The sequence below is a fragment of the Haemaphysalis longicornis genome, unplaced genomic scaffold, assembly GCF_048455015.1.
Source record: "Haemaphysalis longicornis isolate Haplotype H1 unplaced genomic scaffold, Haemaphysalis longicornis Haplotype H1 scaffold_12, whole genome shotgun sequence".
NCBI classification, from domain to species: domain Eukaryota; kingdom Metazoa; phylum Arthropoda; class Arachnida; order Ixodida; family Ixodidae; genus Haemaphysalis; species Haemaphysalis longicornis.
In genome coordinates this window covers 12,995,065-13,016,055 of record NW_027526225.1, presented here as the reverse complement: position 1 = coordinate 13,016,055, position 20,991 = coordinate 12,995,065, and the positions used below count along the sequence as shown (strand labels likewise).

The following is a 20,991-nucleotide window of genomic DNA, read 5'->3' as shown; positions in this document are numbered from 1 at the left end:
GCCTTAGCCACTGAGCCACCGCGGCGGGTAAGAAGAAAATGAAGTATGCTCGACGGCACGTATGTTTCTCATCACTAGAGGCCGGATTTTTAGGCACTAAAAAAGCACGTTTTAGGCGCCAAAAATAGGCGGCAAAAACAACGTTTTAGGCACTAAAAAGAATAAAATAGGCGCAATAAAGTTTTATATAAATGCTAATAATTTCAAGTGAAGACATGAGCGAACTGTAAGCACGACAGGAAATCCAAAAATATCATTGCTATGAGGCCACAATGGCAGTAACAGTTCAATTCAACTCAATTCAATTCGTTATTTTTCTCTCATAACAAGTTCTATACATTGACCTTAGACGTGAAATTGCCCCGTAATACCTCTGGGCTAATGGCGATCAATTGGCTCAATTTCACAAGCGCATTGCTTACATACATGTTCAGATGTGAAAGTCACTCAAGCGTCGCATATTGTGAAACAGGCAGGAGAAACAATACTTGCAATATGGTAATACTGATTTATAAAAGCGCAAAGTTATGTCTGCCTGACGCAATTAAATTACAATAAAGCAAGAAAATAATAAATGCAAGATAGACAAGGTTTGTTAAGAAATTAGCATGTTGTTACGTGAGAACTTACGTACAAACTTTAGCAATTTTCTACAGGTACCTTAATTATACAGGCAAGACCTTTCAACACTGCCAAATACACATACGCTAATTCGAAATGTAAATATTAAGAATTGTGTTTGGACAGAATGCGGAACCTAGTTTAAGAATCACTATGAAAATTATAGAAACAATAGGTAACTACCAGCATCTTCAGATTTCCGGGTTCAAAATTGTGCCTCTTGTCGCTGAGAATGAGTTTGTATACGCGGAGAACGAACGCTCGACGCCGACAGACGTGATTGGTGCGTACTTATACTTGGGAAGATTCGATGGGTTAATTGACACTGGGATCCTACAGGGCTCACCAGCAAGGACTTCTGAAGGTTATTAAAGGACAGAAAACCCCTTGTTTTTGTCCAAGCCCGATTACAGCTTTGCACGTGCATTTTCGGCGACGGGTACTTTGGGAACGGTGGCGATTCTTTCCTGTGCGTGGAGAATTAGCGCAACATTCGTAACAAGAGTTTCTCCCGCACTTTGAAGTTTTTTGATAGAATCCGCTAAGAACGTGAAGTTGGCGCAAAGGTACGCGAGGTATCCTGGAAGGCTATTCACGGAGAGGACAGCTTGAGCCTTTGTGACTGCAACACTCTCGTCAATTGGAAGGCCGTTGATCACGGCCTTGATGTCCGAAAAGTAGCAGTTGTAGTACTCAACAGCTTCTAGCCACGTTCCCCATCGTGTGACGACGAGTTCTGGCGGAAGGGGCACATCAGGCAGCATCTCCTTGAAGACGGGCACGCGAGAGGGTGCCTTCAGGAACACGGCCTTGGCTGAACCATTAAGCGCATTGACGTCAGTGAAGTGCTTCCTCAGTTCCTCGCAAACACGATGAAGCGCATGCGCTAGGCAGGTGACATGGAGCATCTGCGGGTAGAAGGCCTTCAGGAGATGAGCGGCCTTGTGCATGTAGGTTGCAGCGTCTGTGTAGAGCAACAGAACCTTGGTGGCCTCGACTCCTGTAGGGTAAAGAACCTTTAGAGATTCGTTTGCAAAGAATGCTACAGACTCCCCATTTGTTCTCTCCAAAGGTTTCGAACACACGAGGAAAGCCATTGTCTTATCGTGAGCCGAAAGCTTCCCAGCAAGAAAGTGAGCGACAAAGCGCCCTTTGACGTCTGCTGTTTCGTCTACGGAAATCCAAATGCAGGAGTCGCCAAGCTCTTCTCTGATTCTTGCTAATGTCTGTTCATACAAAGGCCGGAGGTAATTCTTCCTCAAAGTAGACTCAGACGGAACGTTGTGGTTGCAGTATTTCTGTAGAAATTGTTTCAGCACGGGATTTTCAATTTTGGTCCAAGGGATGTTTGCGGCCACTAGGGCCTCGCACAAATCAACGTTGACAGCGTTCGTCCTGTCGTCCTTGAAGGCTGTTGTCAAAAAAAGACTGTTTGGATGTTGAGGGCTTGTCCCGCTTAAGGTTTGCCAGGTGACCTGCCGTGTTCTCATGCTGAGCCAGGTGGTATTTCTTCTCGCAAGGAATCTGTGCAAATGCGCTAGGATTTCTTAAATACGAAGCGTACATTCAACATCACAGCGCAGATAAACATGCTAGCATACTAAGCGTCTTGACATGCTAACTGAAGACAAATAAATACGATAAGCATCAATAAACATTCTAACTTCCGCAGAGAAGCGCTCGAACACCCCTTCTGCGTCCTATTTGATGGTATAACTGCACTTGAGCGCCGCGCTGCTACGCGTGTCATACCACCAAAACGTACTTGAAGAACAAGGTGAGATTCCATTGACGTTCTGTTCAACTGACTCGGCGCGCGCCATGAATACCTAATTTTCACGATGGCACGGCGGGAGAGTAAGATACCAGATTCAATTGCGTGTTAACGTAGCGTGGCGTACTTCGGTAATTCTAGCTAGCGTCTGCATGTAATTAGCCGAGTAGCTACGAGGTGGACTTCGATTTAACGGATGTCCAGTGCATATCTTAAAAACACGCTCCGTTCATCAGCGCTAGTTTTGAAACATCATCCTTCAGTACCAACCGATCAATTGCTCGTTTGATTAAGAAATTTCTGGATTTTCACTTAACGCAGCACACAGGGACGGTACATAAAAATGTGAATCTCCTTCTCAAGGTATCTAAAATATTTCATTTCAATCATCTCAATGGTATTGAAAGTTTAGAACTTTTATTATAAACAACGCTAGCAATCAAAATAACCAACGTTTGAAAAAATGCAGGCACCGAAAGGAACGCTGTCTGCCGTATTCAAAATACACAGGTGCCTCCTTTCTTTTCTCAGAAGAAGGGGCAGTATAAACAAAAAGCTATAACAGTGAATCGCGGCCATGACGCCCAGGAGCCAACCAAGGCGGCGCAATGAACAACTTTGCATAGTTTCGAGTTCGACCACGGCCCCTGGATCAAGCGCACTTGATCGAGGGGCCGTGGTTTCGAATAACACATGAAACACTCACGCCACGTAAAAACTCGTCAGCTCACCTTTTTTCCGCACGGTTGGCAGAACACGGTCTCTCCGTCTATTCTGCAGCATGGTGAGTTAAGTGTCCACTGTCGGATCAACGCATTTCTGGGCGTCTTCCGTTTCGGCATGGCTGAAAAGGGCAGCGGAGAAAGCCAGACCGTGCACGTTGAAAGACCGGACCAAAAGGGAAGGGTACCTCCTATTGGTCGGGTCGAATCGCCTAGAGCCAATTTCTCCCCTGGTTGTGAATCTTTCAACTAGTAAATTACAAACAAGGTAAGGGCGTGTACGTCACAGTGCTTTTACATGCAACGCATCTCTTGCTATGGGCTACGTCACTCCTGCGTCTGTCCGGCGGCGGCGTTCGTCTCTCTTCCACTCTCCTCCTCTCCTCTCTCCGATAACGAACGCTCTCGCCTAACAGCGGCGGCGGCACGAAGCGTCTCTCCTCCACTCTCCTCCTCTCCTCTCTCCGATAGAGAAAGCGGTCTCAGTAGACGGTCGTCCGTGCTCCGTTTGCGCTCTCTCGCAGTACTCGACGATTGCTTGATGCGACGGTTCCTTTAGAGAATCAACCCAACGGAAACACCAACGGAAAGACCCAGATGCGTTGCATCACACCAGAGTTCCCGCGAGGGGAGGTGGGCGTAATTTTTACCCATCACTTTCTTTGCACCTGACGGTATCATAGTTCCCCTGGGTAGTAGAGTTGTGCGTCCACCGCGAAGTCCTGCGGGAAAGCCACCTGTAAAGCATGCAGAAGCCGCCGCTCCGGTTGCACCGGCGCAAAGGGAGGGGGGGGGGGGGCAGAGTGTTAAAAAGAGGACCAGGTTCAAACCCATAGAATTCAGAACAGTAAATATTTCCAGGTAGAATGAATAAAGGTATCAAATTGCATTCGAAAGCGAAACTTGACGCTACATATATTTAGGCGCCAATTTGAGAAAAAAAAGGCATTTATAGGCATTTATCGGAGTTTAGGCACAAACACCCAAAATAGGCATTTATAGGCACTATAAAACCACCATAAAAGCCATCCTTGACCTCCAATTCGTGCTCATATATCGAAATGGGGCGATATCAACGCAAGGAAAAAAAATAGGCATTTGCCTAAAATCCGGTCTCTACTCATCACCATGGGGCTGCAACGAGGTCTGAAAGCTCGAATGTTTCAGAAAATTTTTATTCTTCGGATTTTGGCTTGCACAATCTGAAGCTGGAAAACATAAGTCAAACATCATAAAGTTGGCCCGCGTACGTTCGAAAATTCGAATAATTCGGCTTTCAAGCTTCTTCCCTTCAAAAATGTGCATTGCAGTATGGCCGCGGTCCTTCTTTTTCTCGGCGCAAATTAACGCGCGCACCGTCTAATTCGGACCAACGCATTCTCGAAACGTAAGTCGCAACTCGCCGTCCGCTCCTACCCCTCTCCCCCGTGCGTACATCGGGGTCAGTAAACCAAGGCGATGGCGTGCTCCCGGCGGCCGGCGGGTCTCTACTGCAAAAGCAGCTGCGGATGCTCTCGCTGTTCTGGGAGAATTTCAGTAAAGCGGAAAGTTGAGCTACTTGTATCTAATTCATAAGCGCAGACAGACGACACACAAGAAGATGACAACGCGAGCGCTTCCTTTGAATTGTTTGTTTAATGACCACACGCGCACACACACACACACGCACATGCACTTATACTCGATCCAAAGATGAGGTGCGCGCAAAGATGAGATGCGCCTACCTATTGTGGAACCCTACAAAATAAGCGTGTCAAGAGACACGCGCTTCGCCCAGCTGAATACTCCAGGCGAATCGGAACTTAAATTTTTGCAGGCAACACTCGAGGGGTCACGAGGGATGATATCGTGAAAAACAAAAGCTATCATCGAGCGCTTATTTATTTTATTTATTTATCACATACTGTAGACCAAGTATGGTCCATGCAGAAGAGGTCGACACAGTTCAAAAATCCCGTTTGCATACACTCCGGTACAAAATTAATATTTCACAAGACACTTGGGAAAAACAAGAGACAAAAATACAGACAAAGAGGTTTCGCGCATATGTATGTTAAAGGAGCCATGAAGACAAAATACAAGTTGGGTTTATTAGAAAGAGTGCTTAGTCCCGATAACAATGATACCAATATCATCGCAATCTTCGAAAGAATAACGGAGATATTAAAGAAAACGTGTGAAGCAGTCGCGACCCCCTAGCCAATTTCCCGCAACTTTTCTATGACGTCACGGAACCTTGTTTGTGCGATTGGCGGCCGCCTAACTGACCTGTCGCGACGACACATGACTGGACATCTGTAATGGGGCCTCTAGTTCCATTTGACCGCATCACTTGAATGCTAACGTGCAGTTAACGCACTGAAAATTATGTTTTATTTTTGGCCCGTATGACGTCATTCTTGCTCATAACACGTCACTGTGGCGCAGTATTTGAAAGGTTTTGAATACTTCTTGCTTGTTTTTCGTTAAAAAAACATCTTTTGTGGCTGTAATGGAGCTGAGTGAGATACTGAATCCTAGTTCTTTCAGATTAAACGAAGTTGCATTTTCTCTTCATGGCTCCTTTAAGGAAGGATCACGCATCAATCTTTGTGTGCTTCCAATAAACGAAACAGTTGATAGAAAGCGCTCGTGTTGTCTCATTCTTGTGTATCGTCTGCCTGCGATTTAAATATGAATCTGGAAGAATTCTGCTATGATGTTCCATGCAATACTTTTGCTCTGCACGGATTGCCGCACGTCCAAAGCTTCTTTCTTATGCCCAGCTATCTCCCGAAAGACAAACTAGCATCATAAATTTCAAATTCTTCGCAATGTTACGATGCGCGTAAAAGAATTGTAAATGCGCTGTTCCTGTGGTTCGTGCGATATTTTGACATTCGGATAATTCGTACATTTTTTTCCTCCCTTGAGATCCCAATTAACAAGCTTTTACTAGCCCGTAGTCTCGTCTATACTACAACAGGCTATAGTATTTGCACTTTTAAAATTTAATCCCTGTCTATGCATAATATTACTATAAAGGTGACGTGGTAAGTATGGCTGAAAATATTCTTACAAAAAGATCACGAAAATACGCTATAAATAACATTTGTGATAGCATGACACCGGCAATATGCAGAGAAAATGTGAGTATTGATTCTCAGCAGCCCCCTTGATGGTCCCCTGGTTTTTGCTGATGTAATTGGCCCTTTACGACGTTCTTTCTACAGATAAACGCACTCCTAGAAGACCTTGGGCTCGGCCAGTTAAAACACACTCGAATCCGAGACCTGACCGAATCCGAAGCGAGACGCCTAAACGTTGGCTCCCAGCTTCTGCTAGACACTGGTGAGTACGCTTTTTTTACAGCTCTGCAGTAATGCATTGATTGACGTTGGCCTAAAGAATAAGCAAGTCTAAACCGTGATTCCTATCTCACTGCTCTCAATGTAAGCACGTCGCAATACAGATGTGTGAATGTCATTAGCGAGCATGGAACATAAGAAGCACTTCCCCACGCAGATGTGGTGCTTTTAGACCAGCCCATTTCTGGTATGGATATCCTGGACAGCTTCTTCCTCATCGACTACCTCCGACAATGGGCAGCAAGAGGCCGCATCGTCATCATGACCATCCACCCGCCGACGTACGAGATCTTCACCATGATGACGCGAGGTATGCAGCGCACCTGACTTGAGAGCTACAGCGCATGCTAGTTTCAAAAGCGAAACCTCCGTTTATTAAAAGCGGTACCGCCACACACCTTCAAGTATTTTCTTGTGGAGGCCTCTAAGCCATTAATGGTAATCCGGTTATTTAGGCACACTGTGCAATGGATGTCAAACGAAGTAAAGTAAGGTTTTCAAATTTTTGCTCTTTTCTTATTGTTTGTAAATTTTAATCCGAAAGTTTCACTGGTGGTATTCTATGAAACGCCGGTCGCAGCATAGCGAAAACCAAGTGCAGCTGCATAGATGGTGCATGCTACTCACCAAATGTTGAAATTAGGTTTTCACTCAACTTTATCAGGGCAGAGATGGAAAGATTTCTTCGCTCAAAATGCGTACACCTGCCGGAACCATTCCGCGTTGCTGATTCAACCGCTGTATGCTCTTTCAGCTCTAGATCCGAATGTACAAGCACGGCAAGAAAGTGCCAGCATCCAACAACCAGTTTTGTGCCCACATCTTAAGTCACACAACCATGAATTCCCTCCGCACCTTTTTGAAGCTATAGCCCTAAATAGCCCCTCGTGTGAAAGTGAAGGTTTAATATTGTCTGCGTCACTACGATGGTACCACAAATTCCATTCGCGGAGGTAACGGCATATCACCGCACAGTTCTAATCTCACTGGCTTAGAATGCAGGTATGCTGCATCCCATGGAGGAAAGAATACTCAGGACAGGCACCTAGCATCCCCATTCGTCTCAAAAAGTCTGCAGAAAACGACGTCATTTTTAATGAGCCCATAAACAATGTTGCCTAGTTTTTTACGGCTGTGGCGGCTAAATTCAGCTAAATGCCACGTACAATTTTTTACGGCGCTTTGACTGTGGCTGCCTCGCTACGCTGGCAACACAGCGGCGGCGGCGTCGTCAGCAATCTGTGCACTACAGCTGATTTTGCAGTGTTTCTTCTACTGCCGTTTCCTTTGTGGCGTATTGTTCCTTCCAAGGCAACATCCGATTGTTAATAATTGACGTCGTTGGTGGGCATAGTTGCTGTTCTTAGCGGCGGTATGCCGTCGATTCCACGCAGGGGTTTTCCATCGTTATCGGTCATCCGGTGAGAAGGTGCGCGTTGGCAGCTTCGGCAAGTTTTGCCAGGTGCGACCAGCAACCCGGCAACAGTGGGACATTATGCAAACCATATAGTTTGTTACTATATACCTTAGAGAGGAGTCTGCCTCTAGCATATATGCGGTTCATATCAAGGCCGTTTGTGTCTTCATGGGCCGCCATATATCGTGCGCTCGCTAGTTTTGTCGTTCGCTTGGATTGAAACGTATTCGAACACAGTGCCACAGGAACGCAAAGAATGGTGTGTCATCACATAAATGGAAAATAAAACAGGCTAGTTTTAAAGCTGAGGAAAAAGGAGGTACACCGTATTTTTGCCGGAACGGTGCTGAATATATTCTGCAGGCCAAGCTAGTAGTTAACAACGATGTTGATATTTTGGAGGAAACTCATTAGATACTCTTATTTTATAAATTTTATAAATATTTCAGGTAATGGGTTGTTTGAAAAGCTTGCAAATGTTTTTGAGCATGCCTATAAAAACGTCCCCTTAGTGGTGAACCGGTGCACCGACCGTCAGCTACAGTTTAATAGAACTTGTTGCTGAGTGAGTTGGCCCATACATGAAGAAAAAAGAAAACACGGCGTCAAACAGTCGTGGACGAAAACAAGATAGGACGGATGCAAGCGCCCGTATCTTTTGTATCTTGTCTTCGTCGAAGTACGTATGGTTTTTTTCAGCTACAAGTTTCTCCGCGGTACAACCGCTCAGTCATACGTTCCTTCACTCCGGCATGACCAACGTTAGGTAGGATCACGCATTGCCTGCTCTTTCAGCGAAGACGCGGTTGCCACGGATCAAGGCTACCACAGAACAGAGAGGATTTCGGCTGCCTTGTAGCTCGTAGACGTGTTAATGCACAGCGAAGAAAGCAAGTCGAAAGAACAGCTTAAGAATGTAATTGTCATGCCAAGCCTAAGCCAGAAGCGGGGGTCTTCCCGTAACCCCCCACGGGGACATGGATTCCAAGGTGCAGTTTCCTCTCTATTATACTTGCTAAGAAATTTTATGTTGCAACCACTGCAGCTATTTATCCACGTGAAGTGATATTCACCGCAGCTGACACATAGCGCACAAAACCGCCGCGCTGTACGGACCCAAACACTGGTCCCGTCGTCTGCTCTCGATTTTGCCAGCCGCCCGTGCCGCGAAGCAGTTTTAAATCTAGCTTGTTATTGTTCTGGGATAAGATCGTTTTGTGAAACATAGTGCTCGCTCGACAAATATGGTTACGTAAAACACCGTCGCGTCAATCAATCGGCCAGTGTCGTCTGAGACAACTCCGAAGCCCCGCAGTTCTGTGCAGCAAAACAAGCATAGTGCGCGCAGTACCAACAGCAGTACGCATCGGTACTTCTATGTTTACATGTGGAGTCGTAACTTACAATGTTTGTTCCACCATTCTTACGGCCTTTAAGAGAATGTGCCCTAAATTTAAGCTCAAATAGCTCGTTCGGCAAGCTTATAAGCTCTGCCTAATTTGCGTTTGCTTTTTCGGCCCTCCGCCAATTCCAGAGCTGTCACATGTGACATCATAGGTTCTATTGCGAGAAATGAGCTAGTGGGTCGCATGGCCATTCCTTTTTTTCCTAATTATGTAGCTTATTTGAGCTAGGTTTACGTTAAAAGTTGTGTCAGTATGATTCTAACGAGGCAATCTTTGAAATGAAACAAACTTGTGTTTTCTCTTCATGGCTCCTTTAACCTTTTCTTCCCTCCATGCTTCAGCCTAACAAGTGCCTTTAGCTGCGATCCGTCATGGCGGCGCGACACAAAATAAGCATAGCTAAAAACTGCGACGTGCCCAGGCTTGCCTAAGCAGTCTCTCATATGCCGATAACATTGCCAATTTGCCTGTTAGCCGTGATAACTTGACTGCAAGGTAGAAAATGTAGGAGTACATGCAACCTACACCGATCTCCGAAAAGGAAGTGACACTTTTTCATCACGAAAAATTTCATGTGCTACGTGTGTCATTCGAACCCCTGAAGTAAAATTAAGGTAATAAACTGTGTTGTTTTATTAAACATAAGCAATCACAATAATTAATGACACAGCTAATAAAAAGCTGCAGAGGAGATCTACACTTGTGTAACTTAAGATGTGGATACAAAAGAGGTTGTTTGATGGTTTTGATTTTTGCAGCGCTTTTCAACACAGGGAATAGGGTTTTCGCTTTCTGCATTTCATTGCCACCTATACGGCTGCGCTTGCTCGTCCCTACGTTGCATTGGGTGTTGCCAGTGTGTCATTTCGAACGTGGTGGGCAAGAGCGCGCCAGTATAACAGTATAACCTAGCATTGCTTTCGCGTAGTAAGAGTTCGGGAAAACTTATCGTTATTGTTAAACAGCACGAGAGAAAAGTTTGAGACGAAGGTGAAGATGGCGCACAAAAAGCGATGTGCGAAGGCATCGTTGCATGGCTTTCGTGGCATGTTTTGGGCTGCCCTCACTGCCTGCTTTATCATTGCGCTGCTTGATGTTCACAGTCGTTAATCTTTTCCCCTCGCAGTTGCCATCATCTCCACAGGCCGCATGATCTACCACGGCAAGAGGCGTGACCTGCTGCCGTACTTTTCGTACATTGATTTCCCCTGCCCCGCATACAAGAATCCCTCAGATTACTACCGTGAGTTGAGCTGGTGTTTTCACAAAATAGAAGCTTTGTTTCACCATTGAATGTTTTGTTTTTATTTTTTTAGAGTTTTTAGGGTGATGCTGTTTTCATCTAACCCCTTCAGGCATTCTTGGCATGCGATACCTGCAGGTATCGAATCGGAATGGAAAGCGAACCGACAAACGGGAACCGAACCAAAATGGGAACAGAGCGGCTATTTTGACGGCATCGAGCCGTCAATTTCGGAGTCAATGCGTGAGGCTCTGCCTCCAGAGAATCCGAGCGCAAGTGACAAGCCCGCCGAGACGACGAGGATAACCTCCCGCACCAGCATGTGTACTGGTTTACAAAATCTTCGCTGGACATCCACTTTCGCAGGGCGGGATGACGGCCATTGTTTTGAAGGTCCGCTCCGCTCCGATAACAAGCTGGAGTGTCATTGCGCATGCGTGGCGCGCTACGGCGGAATCGACGTTACCGGAGCTATGGTGGCCACCATACCGGAGCGAGGCCCCGCTTCCCTCGACGGACTCGCTGAGCGGTGAGCTTACGCTACCACGCGGAATTCCAACAAGGCTGGCCCCAGCGATACGAGTGCGCTACTGCGAACTCCGTTTCTTCAGTTGACACATGAGCGACAAAGCCGCAAAAGCGGATCTGAATATGCAAGGATGTCGCACACCTCAACGAGGTTTAGAATGAGGGCGAAGCACTTCGACCGAAGCGCGAGCCCACTTATCCACATCTCCCAGAAAGACAGCTTTTTCTTGGCTGTTCAATAGCTGCTCGGGTTCTGTTAAGTTATTTGCGATCATTATATTGTGTCAGCGACTACATAATGTAAAAAAAGGTGAAAAAGGCAATAAGCACGGTATTTTTCTTGATTTGAGTGACCAAGATATAAATGCTTACATTTCCTTTTGGGCGAAGTTTCGGTTTACATGTGCACGCATAAGGCACGACCAGTGACGCGAATGGTACCGCGTCGTTGGAGATACGCGTATCGGTTAGCTAAAAGCCCTTCTCGTTGTGCTGCTGACCACGAGGACGCGGGTTCGATTCCCGGCTGCGGCGACCGCTTTTCTGATCGAAGCGAAAAGCAAAAACGCCCGTGTGTACGAGATTTCGGCGCACGTTAGAGATCCCCAGGTGGCCAAAATGAATCCGGAGCATTCCACTACGGCAGCCTCATCGCCTGCGTTGCGTCGGCGCGTTAAACTATACAACGAAATCACCAAAAGCCCTTCCGCTTCTGACGCTAGGATTATGCTGAGCGGGCCATCGGGAGCGGGGCGGACTGCCGAAAACGGTCAGCTAGAACTCTCTTAATGTGATCCACATACTGTACCGCAGAGGTACCTAGGGCACTCTTTTTCCTGAATTAGTCGTATCCGAGCCTGCAAGTGGAGGCTGAACACGTTCCCGTCTGTTTTGTTGCAGTTATCAAATGTTTAATCCGTGTTCGATCAAAATGCGTATTTGGCCTGGCCTGTCTGCGCTTGACCTAAATGAGGTCAAGGCTGTGAACCACGTCAACTTGTCCTTCTAAATAGGGCACTTAGAGTCATTTTTGTTACATATAATTAGTTCGGTACTTTCCTTTTTATTTACTAGTCATCCCTGCGAGTTGCGTTGATTGTTTTTCTTTCAAAGTTACACATTGTAAGCACAATTTGATTTTTGCTCCTACATCTTCTTAAGCTGATCAAAGGGAGCATTTTCCCGCTCCGAGACCAGTTCCAAAGTGCGATCGCTCTTTCCATCTGAAACAATCCCCTTAGCCCGCTCGCGTAAACAATGAGTCGCGGGAACAGTTATTTATTTTGGCGGGGTGGGCGGCCCGTGTGCCGAAGTGACTGGGAGTTCACAGGGGTGCACGAGTACGCTTTAAACTACACATTTTTACTGCATGAACAAGGCGAGATTACATAGGGACAGCCAGCTTGACAAAAAAAAAACAGGAAAGAAAACCTTTACGTGGCCATCGGCTTTGCACGCGCGGGGGGTGCCCGAGCGGGGGGCGCCCGACAATGGGCGCATGTGCACGCTGGGCGGCTAACGCACGGCGTTAACTAGACAAGCAACAACAACAACAAAAACAAATACATAATGGCGATAATACAGAGACATACTGTCTCGTGAGGCATACACCTTAACCCTAGGCGTGGCTATGAATAACCGCAAGGTCAATGACAGAAAGTCACGGCGAAGTCGAGTCGGCTTCGCCGGGCAGCCGCTTACGCTTTTCGGAGCACCGGGTAAGGAGCCTGGTCGGCCTTGGGACTCGCGACGTCGAGGCGAGGTCGATCCCGAAGACGAAGCGCTGGTCGTTCCGCCGGGAACCTACCGACGGACTTCCGCTAAAGGAGCTGCAACCCCGCACCCTCCGCCAGCGACTTTCACGTTGATCAATCTTCCATCGACTGCCCCTGCATACGCTCGTGCTCCCTTAACACACATCTGCCCTACGACCGGACAGTCCCGCAGAATCACGATTTCGTTGCCCCCTTGGCCCTTTTCACTTTTCGGCCGCCAACGTCATTCCCAAATACACCTCCTTTGAGTGCGGAATAGCCCCCCCTCTCCCACCTTCGTCTCTTGCTGACGTCGCCGCCTGACGTCACCCTCCGGGAATCAAACAGCCGGGCCGCGCCGGGCATTGCCGGTTCCTCCTGGCTCGCTGACGTCGACTCCCGAGAAAACGAGCCAGCCGCGACCCTCCGCGCGCCCCCTTCGGAGCTGGGACGACGACGAAAAACTATAATAAACCACCACAGAAGACGGAGGGGGTGAATCAGGTGCGGAAGCGTGACCAAAAATGGCCTTCTCCTGCCCAGGGAGCCCCGATATCGGCTGCGAGAGTGAAAATATTGAAGGCCTGGCCGGACGTTTGTGACACCATCACTAATGCGTACTGCCCCTAACCCTTTTTTCTTCTTCCGAATGCAGTCGACCTGGTCACCCTAGACAACCTGTCCCCAGAGGCGATGCTCGAGTCCAGCCAGAGGGTCGAGAGCCTCGTCGAGGTGTTCCGGCGGCGGCAGTCTGCACTCTCCGACCCCGGTCCGCCAGGAAATGCACCGATGGACATTTACAGGGCAGGGTTCTTCGGACAGATGCTGGCCTTGTGGATGTGAGTCTGTGCACCACCTAACAGTCATCAGGGTGCCTTTGAGACATAAGCAAGGGCTAAAGATCCCGTGTGCTCGTAGCATCGAATCAGCTCCGTCTCATATGGGCCCCGATACGGTGACGAGTGTTTATGTACAACTTCATCTTCAACTGGGTAAAGATTGGCTGGTCACAAACTATGTCCCATTGAAACAAAGCAGTGCAAGGCATGAAGTCAAGTCAGATATGTGGACAATGCACGAGAAACATGCCGCAATTAATGTTTGTTAGCAGTCTTTTCTATCTGTGCTTTGTCTTGAGTTGGCTAGTTTGTTCCAAGTAATTTTACCACTCTGTGAGGAAATGTTCTAATGCTGTTTCCTGGGGTGTAAGCATGTGTGTTGACACTGGCATGCAGGCAATCTTCACCGTTGCAGGAGGTGGATCCAATGTATGTATTTAGGAATGAAGGCGCCTTTGGCAGTACAAAATATATCTTCACGTTTTTGTGCGAGCGTGCATGCATATGCCAGTAGGAAATTGTAGCGCAGATTTCTAAATCTCACACCTGTCAGTACTGAGCCGTACGTGGTCGGAGGCGAGATTCACCACTACCAGACAATCCGTACTTTCATGGTAACAATGCTTTTTCGGAGTTTCATTCAGAAGTCATGTCCTTATGACGTCCAGAAAGCTAAGTGAAGAAGTTCTCGTGGTTTGTATGATTTGTATTAAGTGTAACTATTAACAACAAAGATACAAGCTGCCAATAGGTTCTCTCGTGACAAAAAGTAATCTGCGCCTAAGCCTGCTTACGGCAGGCACCCGGGCTGGGGATCGCCCAAGGCAGTATTGGATGTACCACATAACTGTTCTAATGACTGTGTTGAGACAGTTTGTATAAATATACACGCAGGGAAGCCCCTCTGCGTAGCTGGTACTCTCTTATTGCTCTCGTTATATGGCCAACTCTTTTCTGTAGTATGGCCAAGTCTTCTATGCCGAGGTTTCGCCGGCAGCATGGTAGAAAGTGACTCTGAGTGCCACATCAAAATCAAAATCAAAATTACAACACTGTCACACTATTTACGAGCTGTGACTAGCCAGTACAAATAAATGTACACTTCGTACAAGTTATGAACAGCACAAACACGGTGTACAATATAAACAAATAGCAAGAGTCTTCGCAATTACTTGCTGCTGGGTCTGCCATTGTTCAGGTCATCGGCGGCTGACGAATCACATGCTCAACGCGGCCGTGCAGACAATACAGAAGTTTGGATCAATCGAAAGAATGCCTCGTTAGAGTCATACTGGCATCATTTTTACCGTACACTCTGTGCGAAGAGGCTATATAATTATGAAAAAAGGGAATGGCCATGCGCCGCACTAGCTCATTTCCCGTACTGGAACCTATGACGTAATATGCACTGCTGTGCGATTGGTTGAGGCTGGCCAAAGCAAATGGACTTATAAGCTTGCAGAAGGAGCTATTCTCGGTTATATGCAATGCATATTAATTCTATAGCAGTAATAATGGTGGGGTAAACGATGGAACTTACGAAAATACACGTAAATGTAGAAGTACCAGTACGTACTGTTGCCGGTACTGCGTGCACTATGCTTGTCATGGCTGCACAGCGGTCCGGCGCTTTGGGGTTGTCTCACACGACCCAGGCCGATTGGAGTAAGCGCCATTGTCTTACAAGACCCTGTTTGCCGAACATACCCCATATTTCACGAAACCATATACCTACCGTAACAAAAAGAGACCACGTGCAAATGCGGATAGTAACAAAGCTAAGGCAGACTGCGGCCCTGCGCAGTATGGTGGTGCTATCTAGGTGTACTAACGGTAAAAAAGGCGTTCTCCAGTACGCTCCAGAGTAAACAAAGCACTGACATTTGCTTGAAGACCCCTTGTTACATCTTGGCAGACGTCAAAAAACACGATTTTACGGGAAAGTGAAAAGTTTAACCGAAATTCATTATTTACTTAGTGAATGAATATGTTTTGCTGCAGGAGAAGCGCTGGAAGCTCTAAAAACGCCAAATCTATCGCAAAAACAAACTTGTATTTTGTCTGCATGGGCCCTTTAAGGCATGGCCAGCGCTTTTCGTTGTCATTGTTTTTTCCTGCCCTGCCTTCTTTGACGTTGAGTTGCAGTTGTCCGGCTGCGTGGTGCTCATTTACTTCTTGGCTTGTTTGTATTCTTTCTTTTGCTTACACTCCCTCGCGGTTCATATCGTGTGCCAACGTTTTTGTGAACGCTTCGCCGCTAGTGTGTTTCTGTGAGTCTAGTGTGCTTCTGTGAAAGCCGGTAATAACTACGCCACAAGAGCTTGCCTTTCCACTGTGGAGGGACATATAACGTCTTGGATTGCTGGCGCTTTTAAGCAAACAGATAGAACAGAACTTCATTTGCGACGAAGCGCAGTGGTTTACCTGACGTCCTTACGCCATTGAAATTTCATTTATATTTTCGAGTTAGCGAACATTCGTGGTTCGATTAGTGTCGCAGAAGTCAGGGCATAGCAGTTAAGAACAAACTGCACGAGAACTATTACCGTGTAGCTTACACTGCTATTTGTGTCGTGGGCGTTTGAAGGTGAAAACATCCCGATGTGTCTTTGCTGTTTGCAGACGCGCCCTCATCTACACATTCCCATACAACGTGGTGCATTTTTTTCGGCGGTTGTTCCTTGCGGCATGCATTTCTGTACTTCTGGGCGCCATATTCTGGAATGTCCGAGCGGGGCTTGACCAGGAGCACGTCTTGGATCGTCTGGGATTCCACTACGCCTTGCTGGGAATCTGTCTGTGGCCACTTCTTCTCGGCGATGTGGCCGATGGTGAGCAGAGCGGATCGCTCATTCAAGACAATCGTGTCCCTTTGCTACTTGAACCCAAAAATTTTGGTCTGTCTGTCTGCCTGTCTGTCCCTCGATTCAGCCATCCGGCCAACAGTTCTTGAACGAGAAGTTTATGTAGGCAAAATATTTCCAAGCCTCTCTTGTCGACATTGTTGTCCAAAAAGAAAATATTAGGCATATTTGAAGAAAATAACTTGTACATAACTTGTGCTAGGCAGTTTTATTTTTATTGCGCATAGATGTGCTATTCATGTTCGTGATAGCAAATAAAAAATACGCGTTGAAAGCTATGTTTTCTCCCAAAGGAACAAAAGCTAGCGCGAGCCTCTACCTCATGGCGGTGTTCCGAGTTCAGCAGCAAGGAATGGTTCGAATATATGGCGCGAGCAGTGAAACACGGAAAAGATTTTAGCCAACCTCACCCGTGCTATTGTGGGAGGAGCCAAAGGGAGGGCAGGAGCAAGAGAGGTGGGCGGGGGTGCAAAATAAAGCATTTACGAGGCACAGCCGGTAGAAGACCGCTGTCGGTCAACGGCACTTGCAGCGAAGTGGGAAGATACGCGGCTTTGACGTCTTTCTTAGCAAACCAAACCAGTTACTAAATTATTTCCAGATGATTATTCATCACAAGAATCGGCTCCAGCAGTATTGGTTAGCGATGAGGTCAAGAAGGCTGCTTCTAATTAACACAGCGGCTTTCCTTCCACACCCAATTTTTAAAGCCTACTACAAGAGCGGAGAGAAAGAGGGGAACACACGTACAGAGCCAAAGCGAGCAAGAAGTGCCGTGTTTATGGCAGTAGTTAGAATAACTTTAGCATGCTGCAATTGATTCCAATACTTCGGGTCCAAGATGTTAGCTGTCTCTGGCGGTTTACTTTAACATCCCGAGAACATATGTTGGCAACCAATAATAATAACAGGTTAAGATAGATTTCACCTTAACATAAACTTTGTAGTAAGGGGCCGTAATGTGTGCATGCTATATTACCATTTTTGGTGAGACAAATGTGCTATGAAAAGCAAAGAAAATGGAAGGGATGCGTGCAATGCAAGTACACGCAGAATATTGATTGATTGTACGGTTTAACTGGCCGACACAACACAGGCGATGAGGCGCGCCGTAGTGGAGGGCTCCGGATTAATTTTGACCATTTGGGGATCTTTAACGTGCGCCAAAATCTTATACACGTGGGCACTTTTGCTTTTCGCCTCCATCAGAAAAACTGTGGTTGATTCCCGTATCATAGACATCGGTAAAACACGAAAGTGAAATGTGCAGCGAAATCTCCAGCTGAGCATGATTTGCGGGTGTGCTTGGGGAGCGACGTCCTGCTGGCGGGTCGCTTCGGCAAAGGTGTACTGGCGTCATTTTCGTGACGGATATGACGTCATTGAAGCCTTGTGGTATCGCGCCATAAAACACTTTCGTGTTAAAATGTAAAGCCTGAAAACGAACAACCCTAATTATAACGTACTATTTGCTTCCCCGCAAGAAGACCCTGTGGGCAGGGGTGCTCCCTTTACAAGCCGCTTGTTTCTGTACTGGCTTCACTTCCGTGACGGATATGGCGTCACTCAAATGTTTGTGTATCCCGGAATAAAAAACTTTTGTGTTAAAAAGCGGCCGCTGCGGCCGGGAATCGAACGCGCGACATTCATGCAGAATATTATGTAGCTTGTCCACATGTAATGAATTTTCGAACCATGAATTCCCTCTAGGCGAGATTGTATTGCAAATATCTTGATAAGTTTTATGGTGGCATCCATAAAAGCCCACAAAAAGAATTGCAGCCAGAAAATGCATTATGGAAGAAGATGCTAAACAGTGCTACTACATTAGTTGGCTGTTGAGTTTATTGATTTTTCTTCATTTATTTATTAAAGGAGTATTAAGGAATTACAGAACATGCAAAACGATGCATTAAAACGAGCAGTTTGTTTCCCATTTGAATAGACCAAACACAGAATGAATAGTTAGGTACTTTGCTTCTTTGGTCTCATTGAAGGAGAGTAAACTTTTTACCAGCGTTGGGCACAGAATACACGAGATATATGTACATACCACTGCCATGCTCACCTTATTTTGTGTTTTCAGTTTGGAGAGAAAAGACGTACGTGGTACGGGACATCAACGAAAGGCTATACTTCGGCTTTGCATACGTTTTCTCGAAGGTGAGGCACTATTTTCTGTTTCCACATTTCTGTTTCCGCATTTTCTGTTTCCACATTTGTGATAGGACTCTGCAAGTATTGCGTTCTTTCGCAGGCACGATCGGAATATCTCTTTACTAATAGTATTAGCGGCAGATTAGGCACCAGGGCAGATGGGCGCGCACAATGCGAGTGGATGGTTTGAGCGATGACGAGGATAATATTTAATACATGGTAATAATATTGCCGCAAAACATGCATTCTGTTTGTATACTTCTGTTTTGCTTTTGCCATCCGGCGGCGTCCGGCTATTTTATCGGTGTTTTAAGCGTATCCTTTCCTTTCTTTTCGATGCCGCACGGGGTATCTTATTTTGATAGGGGAAGTGTTTGGCCTTTACTTGACTAATTTAGAATGAACTTTAATCTGCAGTGTTCTCGTTGTAATTCCACGTTTCGAGAAACAACTGCGCCGAAAGATAAAATACTCCCTGGGCAGCCGCGTTGGTATTCGATTCGCCAACACTCGCCTGCGCACATCACTGTTGACTGCTGCTTCGGCGCCTCTGTATTCTTTGAGTTGTCAGGAGAGCAAAAGTTCGCTCCAATAAACTTGAAATGTAGTGCGTTTGTTCCGAGTGAAATGCATTAGGAAAAGAATGAAATGCGTTTCTCAAGTGGTAATTTCCCGGAAATGAAAGCATCGTTTGCCGCCGAATAAACGCTGAGAGGGCTGCGGGGCAGTTCAACTTTCGTCTAAGCCCAACTTGTTAGTTGCGTTCAGTGTCCCTTTAGTTAAGGACATGAAAATAGGGAATGCTGTAGGCAACGACGACATAAACACGGACCTTTTAAAGAAGGGTGGAGATAAATATTAGAAAAGCTTGATAAACTATGCTCAGAATGTTTCTCGACTCTAAAAGTACCCACAGCCTGGAAAAACGCCAACATAGTGTGAATTCCCAAGAAGGGAAGATACCAAAGATCTTGAGCACTACAGACCAATGAGCCTACTGTCGGTTGTGTACAAGCCGTTTACAAAGGTAATAGTTAACCGCATAAACGACAGCCTAGATTTTCAACAACCCAGGCAACAGACTGGGTTTAGAAAAGGATACCCTACAATTGCTTACATCCATGTCATCAACCAAGTAATAGAAAAAAATGCTCAAAGTATAATAAATCACTTTACATGACATTTGTAGACTATAAAATGGCGTTTGATTCAGTAACCACCGCCGCAGTGATGGACTCCTAGAGGGACCAAGGAATAGAGGAGACCTACCTAGGACTCCTAGACGACAGATATGATGAATGCACGGGCAGTATTATCCCTTACAATCAAAGTGAAAAATTCCAGATACGAAAGTGAGTGCGAGAAGAAACCATCTCGCCAAACTTGTTCACAACATGTATGGAGAGTGTATTCAGGAAGCTATACTAGAAAAAACAGGTTTACGGCTAAACGGGGAATGCTTATTAAGCCATTTGAGGTTTGCAGACGACATAGGCTTGCTCAGAGAATCTGCAGAACTCCAAAAATAATGGAGGGACTACAATCAGGGAGCTTCGCCGTGGGAATAACGATATACATGAATAAAATTAATGATCAATACACGTGCTGAACGCGTCTTTTTGTGCATAGGTAACGAAACACTAACTACTTTGGCCAGATGGTCAGTGCTGATACAGACCCCGGGAAAGAAATCCGGCACTGAATAAGAATGGGTTGGGGTGCACTTGGCAAGCTCCCGCAACTAATGAAAACTAACCTACCGCCAATCCCCAAAAAAGAAAGGTAATACAGCAATACATCCTGCCGGTGATTACATACGGAGCGGAAACTTGGAACTATACTATTCAAATGGAAAACAAACTTAGGTCCGCCGAACGTGCCACGGAGCCAATAATGATAGGAGTAGCGCTTAGGGAAGAAAACGAGCAACCTGGATTAGGGAGCGAACTCGAATAGAAGGTGTCATAGTTCAAATTAAGAAAAATAAACGAACTTGGGCTGGCCATTTAGTACGACAAACTCAGAACAGGTGGACCACGGGAGTAATAGAATCGATACCGAGAGACGCCCCTAGAAGGAGAGTAGGACTACCAAAATTCGGAGCCAAAGAATGGACTCGGGCAGCCCAGGACAAAAGCGGGTGGAGGTCAATGGGAGAGGCTTTCACCCTGTTGTTGTTGATGATGATGATGATGATGACGATGATGTGTCAGACGTAGATTCTGGAGTAGATTTGGTGTTTTTACTGACGCCTCAATATGACTGTGGCCATTCATTCTATCGAACGGTGTTTTGCTGACGAAGGTTCCTTATACAAAT

At 46.3% G+C, this 20,991-nt stretch overlaps 1 protein-coding gene across 3 annotated transcripts in view; it reads left to right on the top strand.

The window, feature by feature from the left end:
• LOC144162421 (ATP-binding cassette sub-family G member 8) overlaps positions 1-20,991 on the top strand; it is a 399,408-nt gene that overhangs the window by 364,255 nt on the left and 14,162 nt on the right. For all 3 annotated transcript variants that reach the window (XM_077692940.1, XM_077692942.1, XM_077692941.1), the window contains 6 exons: positions 6,330-6,447; positions 6,622-6,774; positions 10,414-10,530; positions 13,468-13,651; positions 16,274-16,482; positions 18,602-18,678. In XM_077692940.1, coding sequence (XP_077549066.1) covers positions 6,330-6,447; positions 6,622-6,774; positions 10,414-10,530; positions 13,468-13,651; positions 16,274-16,482; positions 18,602-18,678 — 858 coding nt within the window. The remainder of the gene's footprint in view (positions 1-6,329; positions 6,448-6,621; positions 6,775-10,413; positions 10,531-13,467; positions 13,652-16,273; positions 16,483-18,601; positions 18,679-20,991) is intronic.